We start from the raw sequence: 9390 nt of genomic DNA on the forward strand, positions 1-9390 counted from the left end.
TAACTTCAATTTAACAATAACATTATCCGTATCTTTCTTCTTTTGCATATCACACGAATCAATAAAGTTGTTTAGATGAGTAGCGGCATCTTCACTAGGAAGGCCGGCGAATTGATCTTTCATAACAAGATTCAGCAAAGCAGTATTGATTTCACAAGACTCAACATCATTAAGAGGAGCAATCGGAGTACTAAGGAAATTATTATTATTGGTATTGGAGAAATCACACAATTTGGTATTATCTTGCTTCATGGCAACAAGTAATCCAACACACAAGCAAACAGAAAAAGGCAAGCGAAAAAGAGAGAGAGAAGATTGAGAAAGAGATGGCAAATAAAACGGCAAGGGTGAAGTGGGGGAGAGGAAAACGAGAGGCAAATGGCAAATAATGTAAATGCGAGGGAGATGAGTTTGTGATGGGTACTTGGTATGTCTTGACTTGAGCGAAGACCTCCCCGACAACGGCGCCAAAAATCCTTCTTGCTACGTCTTGAGCTTGCGTTGGTTTTCCATGAAGAGGAAAGGGTGATGCAACAAAGTAGCGTAAGTATTTCCCTCAGTTTTTGAGAACCAAGGTATCAATCCAGTAGGAGGCTCCTCAAAAGTCCCACGCATCTACACAACAAACAAAGAACTCGCAACCAACGCAATAAAGGGGTTGTCAATCCCTTCACGGCCACTTGCGAAAATGAGATCTGATAGAGATAGTATGATAAGATAAATATATTTTTGGTATTTATAATATAGATGCAAAAGGTAAAGATGCAAATAAAAGTAGATTGAAAGCTTATATGATAAAAGATAGACCCGGGGGCCATAGGTTTTCACTAGTGGCTTCTCTCAAGATAGCATAAGTATTACGGTAGGTGAACAAATTACTGTCGAGCAATTGATAGAAAAGTGAATAATTATGAGATTATCTAGGCATGATCATGTATATAGGCATCACGTCCGCAACAAGTTAACCGACTCCTGCCTGCATCTACTACTATTACTCCACACATTGACCGCTATCCAACATGCATCTAGAGTATTAAGTTCATAAGAACATAGTAACGCATTAAGAAAGATGACATGACGTAGAGGGATAAACTCAAGCAATATGATATAAACCCCATCTTTTTATCCTCGATGGCAACAATACAATACGTGCCTTGCAACCCTTTCTATCACTGGGTAAGGACACCGCAAGATTGAACCCAAAGCTAAGCACTTCCCCCATGGCAAGAAAGATCAATCTAGTAGGCCAAACCAAACTGATAATTCGAAGATACTTGCAAAGATAACTCAATCATACATAAAAGAATTGAGAGAAGATTCAAATATTTCTCAGAGATAAACTTGATCATAAACCCACAATTCATCGGATCTCGACAAGCACACCACAAAAAGAGTTTACATCGAATAGATCTCCACAAGAGAGGGGGAGAACATTGTATTGAGATCCAAAAAGAGAGGATAAGCCATCTAGCTAATAACTATGGACTCGAAGGTCTGTGGTAAACTACTCACAACTCATCGGAGGGGCTATGGTGTTGATGTAGAAGCCCTCCGTGGTCGATTCCCCCTCCGGCGGAGCGCCGACGAAGGCTCCAAGATGGGATCTCGCGGATACAGAAGGTTACGGCGGTGGAAATTGTTTTTCATTGGCTCCCTGGATGTTTTCGGGGTACGTAGGTATATATAGGAGGAAGGAGTATGTCGGTGGCCGCCTGTAGGGCCCAGGAGACAGGGGGCGCGCCCTATAGGGGTGGGCGCGCCCTACTATCTCCTGGCCGCCTCATTCGCTTCTTGACTTGCACTCCAAGTTCTCCGGATCACGTTCGTTCCAAAAATCACGCTCCCGAAGGTTTCATTCCGTTTGGACTCCGTTTGATATTCCTTTTCTTCGAAATACTGAAATAGGCGAAAAACAACAATACGGGCTGGGCCTCCGGTTAGTAGATTAATCCCCAAAATGATATAAATATGTAAAATAAAGCCCATAAACATCCAAAAGGGGTAATATAATAGCATGGAACAATCAAAAATTATAGATACGTTGGAGTCGTATCAGTAAGCACAGGAGCCGGGCAACCCAACTACTGACCAAAGACATGATTCGGAGCCGATGCATATAATGCTATAAGTTCGGGATGCCGAACTGTACTGTAAAAGTGTTCGGACTTTATTGCCATATTGCGGAGCGCGATGAAACCCCTGGCGAAGTAATGCGTACCAGAGTGTACGGGTGCAATAGATAATAAATACAAAGACAAGGAAAAAGATCAAGTAATAAGCTGACGTCGCAAATATTGAGCCGCAAATTATTTTTCATTGTAATCTGATTAATATGTCAAGACGTATTTGTACAAGTAATGCAATAAGCAGGTAAGGCTATTTGACATGCCATGACCAAGAGCGAGCTACGTGCGGGTATGTAAAACAGGTATAACGATCGTTAGCAGAGACCACCTGGGGATTCCCTTGTACTTCAAAGCTCCTTGCCTTCTTGGTGTATCCGTCCCGTGATAGGTCCGATGATCAGACTATCAGGAAGGCCTCGAGAAGAGAAAAACCTGAAAGAAAAATAAAAGGTGAAGGTATGCGGGTCCGGGAGCGCTTGAGCCGCATTGTGGACCACGGTCTAGCTGTGCCTCCGTCCATGCCCATGGTATTTTGAGTGCGTAGTTATGTACGCGCGGCACAAATGTCACCACTTGATTAGGTCTGGGATGGAGGCCGAATTGCTAGTCAAGCCTTGGACGAGCTGGACAGTCCTGCTGCAGAGTAGTTCGGACTCGCTTAACGGTGTCCGGGAGCTTTACTGCTGAATTGAGGTTCTGCCTAAAAAGGCTACTCTGTACGTCTTCTACAAGGGCCGTGGTGTGCTCCTCAGTATGGAGGAAGCGTTCCTTTACGTTGACCGTTATTACACCGCGTGGTCCGGGCATCTTGAGCTTGAGGTAGACGTAGTGCGGCACTGCATTGAATCGAGCAAATGCGGTTCGTCCAAGCAGTGCATGATCCACTGCAGAAGGGGACCATATCGAAGATTAACTCTTCGCTTCGGAAATTATCTGGGTATCCGAAGACCACTTCCAGTGTGATTGAGCTTGTACAGCAAGCCTCTACACCTGGTATGACACCTTTAAAGGTGGTTTTTGTTGGCTTGATCCTTGAAGGATCGATACCCATTTTGCACACTGTATCCTGATAGAGCAGGTTCAAGTTGCTGCCACCATCCATGAGGACTCGCGTGATAGTGCGGGCTGGTGTTTGGCTTGAGGTGCCGTTTTGTCTCGGCCACGTGGTGGTCGGTCAACCGTATTGTACCTTGGTAGGACGGCTCCAGCGCCTCATCAGCGAACTGTGGTAGCAATTTGCGCTTCAGGTAGCTTTTGGTTGGGCGCTCGAGGCCATATTCCTCGGCTACCAGGACATAAGTCCATCTTTCATTGAGCAGGTCTTGATAAGCTTGAAGCTCCTGCTGCTTCTTTTTCAGGCTTCTTGCAGTAGCAACTAGCCGACGCTTAAAGCGTTCCTGTTCGGCAGGTTCCTCAGGCACGATGAAATGTTCGTCGCCGAGGCTCACCTCGTCCTCGGAGAGCGGAAGGTAGTTGCTATCCTCTGAGTCTTCATTCATGGCCTGTTCGCCAGGGCTGACTCGCCCATCCTCCCATTCCTCCTGATCGGAGGTTGGCTCAACGGGGTCTTCATTATTTTCGGCACCGTCCGGAGTGTTGTCCTCTTCTATGAAGGTATTGCTGTTTTTACTACGGCGTGGCTTAGAGCGGCGCCGCTGATGCCAACACTTTGGCTGTATCTCAGGAGGTTTATCCTCGACTGGATTTCCGTTGTCGCCGTTGCTTTCTTTGGGTGTATCCACCATGTATATGTCGTACGAGGAGGTGGTTATCCAGCGCCCTGTAGGCGATGGTTCCTACTCCTCTCCGGCATCATCGTCCATACCATCGATGTCTTCAGAGTCGTAATCAAGCATGTCGGTTAGGTCGTCGACAGCGGCTATAAAATGGGTGGTGGGTGGGGAACGAAGTTCTTCGTCGTCCGCTTCCCATTCGAACCGGACATAGCTCGACCGAGAGTCCCCTGACAAGGAGAGGGACTTCAATGAGTTTAACACGTCACCAAAAGACGAGTGCTGAAAGATGTCCACGGAGCTGAACTCCAAGACCGGCGCCCAATCAGGTTTGATGGACGCGGATGCACGCGGTTCGGAACCCATGGCCGGAGACGAGTCCGAGGTTCCGGTGACACAAGCCCAACTCGATGTTGGGTCTGTGTGCGGCTCGAGCGCCGCTGAGTCTGCGGCCTCCATGGCAGGGTTAAGCTTCCCGTCTTCGGACGATGCAGTACGCTCCGGCTCTAGGGCCAGGGCGGTCACAGGCGCTATCTCCTGCACGTGGCCAGATGACAGATCTAGGTCATGTTCATCATGGTGGCCGGGGACAGCCATCATGGGCTCGAATCCGTCGAAGATCAAGTCTCCGCGGATATCGACCACAAAATTCAGTCTTCCAAATCTGACCCGATGACCAGGGGCGTAGCTATCGATCTGCTCTAGATGGCCAATCGAGTTGGCCCGCAATGCGAAGCCGCCGAATACGAAGATCTGTCCGGGGAGAAAGATCTCTCCCTGGACTACGTTGTTGTAGATGATTGATGGAGCCATCAAGCCTTCTAATGACGATGCAGCAGAATTCTCAATGAAAGCACCAATGTCGGTGTCAAAACCAGCGGATCTCGGGTAGGGAGTCCCGAACTGTGCGTCTAAGGCTAATGGTAACAGGAGGCGGGGGACACAATGTTTACCCAGGTTCGGACCCTCTCTATGGAGGTAATACCATACTTCCTGCTTGATTGATCTTGATGAATATGAGTATTACAAGAGTTGATCTACCACGAGATCGTAATGGCTAAGCCCTAGAAGTCTAGCCTATGAGGTTATGATTGCTGTGGCTAAACGCTAGAAGTCTAAACCCTCCGGTTTATATAGACACCGGGGGGGGGGGGGCTAGGGTTGTACAAAGTCGGTTACAAAGAAAGGAATCTACATATTCGAATCGCCAAGCTTGCCTTCCACGCAAAGGAGATTCCCATCAGGACACGGGACGAAGTCTTCTATCTTGTATCTTCACAGTCCAACAGTCCGGCCAAAGTATATAGTCCGGCTGTCCTAGGACCCCTTAGTCCAGGACTCCCTCAGAGGGGACTTTTTTGGGGTTTGGCCTCATAACTTTTTTTTTACTCAAAGGTCTTTTTGAGATGAGTTAGACATACTTAAATCCTGACAAATGGTAGTGTTTTTTTTTCCAGAGTTTGGGACTTTTTCGCGAGATGCTCCGAGTTACACTATGTTTGGCTTGTTCTTGTACACATTGGCCTATTGGGAAAGTGCAAGTTGGTAGTAATATGTCCGTGAATTCTGAAATCCAGCTTCCCTTTTCTTCCTTGTTGTTTCATCTAGAGAGTGGATTTTGTCTAGTGCACGGGAGGTCTCATGCATGGATTAGTCCATTGATTATTTTGGGTGGGCCCTTGCATGCAGTTTTTGGCAATGATGGCATGCTCCACCCATCCAACCTCCCAAGCTTTTATTTTAGCTTTTAAATTTGAATCTACTGTATCTTTTGAATTGAAAGTCCAATGTATGATCATTTGCATATTTGTGTTACTTGTGACGAGGGCTTTCAAATAAAAATACTCTTGAATACATTTTGATGAGTTTTAAAATTTTCACCAATTTCAAATACTAAAACTTAAAACTCAAACCTTAACCCCTAAACCCTAAACAATAAGCTCTAAACCCTCAAAACAAATGAAACTTGGTAAAAATTAAATATGACTATTAAGTTTTAATATTTGAAACTCAGTACAATTTTAGAAGTTGTAGAAATGTATTCAAGAGTGGTCTTGTTCGGAAGTTCTCGTCGCAAAGAACACAAATTTGCAAACGAAACTTAATTTGAACTTTCGGTTCAAAAGATAAGATAGATTCAAATTTGAAAGCTAAGATAAAAAAACATGGGTGGAGCATATGTAGTATTGTGCTATCTCCACTGTTGAATCACAAAAATGAACGGACCAAAATAGTTAGATTGTACTGTAGAAGGACTCAAATGATAAGCATGCATGCATGCATTCAAAAGATAAACCATCTGTACTCTTCCAATTTTTGGTATTCAAATGGTTGTTATTATTTCCAAAGGCCAGTAAAAAAAGAGGAGATTGCAGGCAACTGATCAGAAGAAGTCAATCGATTGCCAAAGTGCCAACTAGCATATCCGTATATAATAAGTGTTGAGATATAAAGTGGACACTCCCAATTCTGAAATAACAAAGATATACTCCATAGGAGTAGTTGTTGTGCATGCATGTGGGCTAGAAAGAAGTGGCAAATCCTTATTAAGCAGCTGCGGGTTTGATCATGTTGATGAACTCGTCCCTGAGTTGCCTCCGCAGGATCTTGCCGGAAACCGACTTGGGGATGGCGTCCACGAGGTGCAGCATCCGGAGCTTCTTGTACGAGGCCACGCGCGACGCCACGTACGCCATGATGTCCGCCTCGCTCTCCGCCGCGCCACTCCGCCGCACCACGCACGATACCGGGATCTCACCAGCCTCCTCGTCCGGCAGTCTGCCCCACATGACTCACGGGCTCAATGACATGTTGTTGCCGAAGCAGATGATAGTGGATTAGATGCATGGCTACTCACCCGAAGACGGCTGCATCTTCGACCGAAGGATGGGACAGGAGTATGGCCTCCAGCTCCGCAGGAGCAACCTGAAATCAAGGAACAGATTCCAGTCTGCATTTAGTAAAGCAACTAGAAGATGAGTAGTATGTTGCATGTAGGAGATGATCGTACGTACCTGAAAACCCTTGTACTTGATGAGCTCCTTGATCCGGTCGACGATGAAGACGTCGCCGTCGTCGTCGATGTAGCCGATGTCCCCGGTGTGCAGCCAGCCCTTGGCGTCGATGGTGCGCTCCGTCTCCTCTTTCTTCCTGTAGTAGCCCTGCATCACGCACTGGCTCCGGACGCACAACTCCCCCGGCGTGTTCTTTGCCAGAGACCGCCCGGTGTCGGGGTCCACGAACTTCACCTCCAGGTTAGGCAGGATGAATCCCACCGAGTTCCTCTTCGCGATGTGCCCCTTCTCCGGGTCGTCGCCGGCGTGCGTCAGCGTGATGCAGCTGTGCTCGGTCAGCCCGTACGCCTCCTCCACCTGCACGCCGGGGAACTTCCTCTGGAAGGCCGCCAGGAGGTCCGGCGCGAGCGGCGCCGCCGCGGTCATCACGGACTTGAGGGCCAGCCCGGAGAGGTCGAACTCGTCGGCGATGGGGTTCTTGACCATGGCCAGCATCACCGGCGGCACCACGGGCGCGAACATCACCCGATGCGCAACCAGCGCGCCCAGGAACGTCCGCAGGTCGAACCGGTCCATCACCACCACCGTGCCCTTGTGCCGCAGAGTCGCGCAGCAGATGCCGGTGATGCCATAGATGTGGAAGAAAGGCATGAGGCCCAGCGTCACCACCTGCCCCAGCAGCTCCGTCCCGACGGCGAACATCGACGAGCAGAGGTTGGACACCAGGTTGCGGTGGCTCAGCATCACGCCTTTGGACACACCGGTTGTGCCGGACGAATACGGCAGCGCGCACAGGTCGGACTGCTGCACCGGTTCCAGCGGAACCACCGGCGGACCGGTGCGGTCCGCCGCGGCGAGGAGCTCGTCCCAGCTTATCGCGCCGGCCATGAGCCCCTGTTCGCCGATACCGATGACCGGCACGCCCACGTCCTTCACCTTGTCGTAAGCGACCTCGTTGGCGACCACAAGCCTGGCCTCGGAGTCCTCCACCTGTTTCCTGATCTCGGCGGCGAGGGAGCGGGGATTCACGCCGGAGAAGACCGCCCCGGCGGCCATCACACCGAGGGACACCACGGGGTAGACGGCGAGGTTCGGGAGCGCGACCACCACGACGTGGCCCTTCCGGATGCCCACGGATCGCAGAGCCCTGGCGAACCGCGCGACGTCCCGGGCCACCTCGCCGTAGGTGTAGGACCGGCCGCCGGGAGCGGCCTCCACAAGGGCGACCTTGTCGGCGTAGGCCTCTGCGCCCGCCAGCACGAAGTCCGGCACGGTGACGCCATCCGGCACGGCCACTGGCGGGAACCTGCTCCGAAAGATGTGCTCCTGCTCCCCCTCCTCCTCCACGAGGGCGATGGCCGCGTCACCCATGCTGCGCTGGTGGTTGTGAGAGGCTTGGTGGGCGGTGGTGAGTTGGAAGGCTGCGGCTTTGCTTGAATTTGTAGAGACGAGGGGTTTTGAGGAGTGGCGAGAGGAAGACGAGGGCATGCTGGTGGCGGTGACACAGTTCTTGTGTGTTGCCAAGACAAGTGGTATGTAGGTAAGGTTTGGTTGAGTCATGGCCTTTTGGCTTGAAAAGAGTGTGTCCAGTCCAGTCCATTATCATGCATATGGATATGGAAGCACACAAGAACCTTCACTCTGGGATTCAGTTGTGTTAAACTTCTTTGACTTTAAATCTCTCTGTATAAGAGCGGCCCTAGAGTTTGTACATGCATACGGTGTGTATATAAACCATATATACATTCTAGAAGGTGTGTGCGTCGAGTTTTTTTTTTATTAAAAAAACATTCCTCTAAATTTTATTGATCTCCAAAAATTCTTATTTGGATGTCCGAACTGAGGTGCATGAAATGGATTTGGTATTCCCTAGCAGCAAATTCGTTGTTTGGTTGGACACGAAATTCCTGCTTGCCCTCGCTCGAAAAAAAAACCCGCTTATGTGGAAACAAAAGCTATATTCGGCCTCATATTCGCTCGCATGTAAAGTTCCCTCGCACGGTATGAAGCCCCCCCTCTCCAATTTTCACCGAAATGCTCTCTTCCCGCAAAACAAACCCCTCCGCTAGCCTTACCCTTAGCGTCCACGAGAAAAAAAAGAAGATGAAGCGAACGAAGGCGGTGACTTGGCGGCGACTACCAGGGAGCTCAGTGGCCACCACAAGGTCCGACTCGTCCCCACCTCCTCCCTCCTCTTTCCCATCCCTGTCACCAGTCCCTGGTCGCGAATCTTGGCGACTGGAACCTCTCAAACGTATCTATAATTTTTTTATTGTTAAATGCTATAATGTTATCATTTTCATATACTTTTTATAGCATTTTTTTGTGAACTAACCTGTTAATTTAGTGCCAAGTATCGCTTCATGTTTTCTACTTGTTTTTGGTATCACAGGATATCAATATCTACAGAGGTCAAAATACATTGCCATTCAACACGATTTTTTTGGGTCACAAGAAATACTAAAATGGTCAGGAAGCGTCCACCCACCAGGCAGCCACAAGGGCAAGTGGCGTGCG

The 9390-nt window shown here is 48.9% G+C and overlaps 1 protein-coding gene across 1 annotated transcript; it reads right to left on the reverse strand.

Moving 5' to 3' along the window:
- Positions 1–6202: 6202 nt before the first annotated feature.
- LOC119367787 (4-coumarate--CoA ligase-like 9) lies at positions 6203–8433 on the reverse strand. The gene is made up of 3 exons (XM_037633196.1): positions 6874–8433; positions 6717–6784; positions 6203–6637 (listed from the first exon to the last, which is right to left on the reverse strand). The coding sequence occupies exons 1-3, from the start codon at positions 8431–8433 to the stop codon at positions 6406–6408; spliced, it is 1860 nt and encodes a 619-aa protein (XP_037489093.1). The 3' UTR covers positions 6203–6405.
- Positions 8434–9390: the final 957 nt, after the last annotated feature.

This window comes from Triticum dicoccoides, chromosome 2B, assembly GCF_002162155.2.
Source record: "Triticum dicoccoides isolate Atlit2015 ecotype Zavitan chromosome 2B, WEW_v2.0, whole genome shotgun sequence".
Taxonomy (NCBI): domain Eukaryota; kingdom Viridiplantae; phylum Streptophyta; class Magnoliopsida; order Poales; family Poaceae; genus Triticum; species Triticum dicoccoides.

Bases quoted from the DNA above. Each gene is read 5' to 3' on its own strand.
- LOC119367787 (XM_037633196.1), bottom strand. From the start codon at position 8,433: ATGACTCAACCAAACCTTACCTACATACCACTTGTCTTGGCAACACAC. The intron at 6,785-6,873 runs GTACGTACGATC...CCTTGATTTCAG, and splicing joins TCAAGTACAAGGGTTTTCAG to GTTGCTCCTGCGGAGCTGGA. The intron at 6,638-6,716 runs GTGAGTAGCCAT...CATGTGGGGCAG, and splicing joins GAAGATGCAGCCGTCTTCGG to ACTGCCGGACGAGGAGGCTG.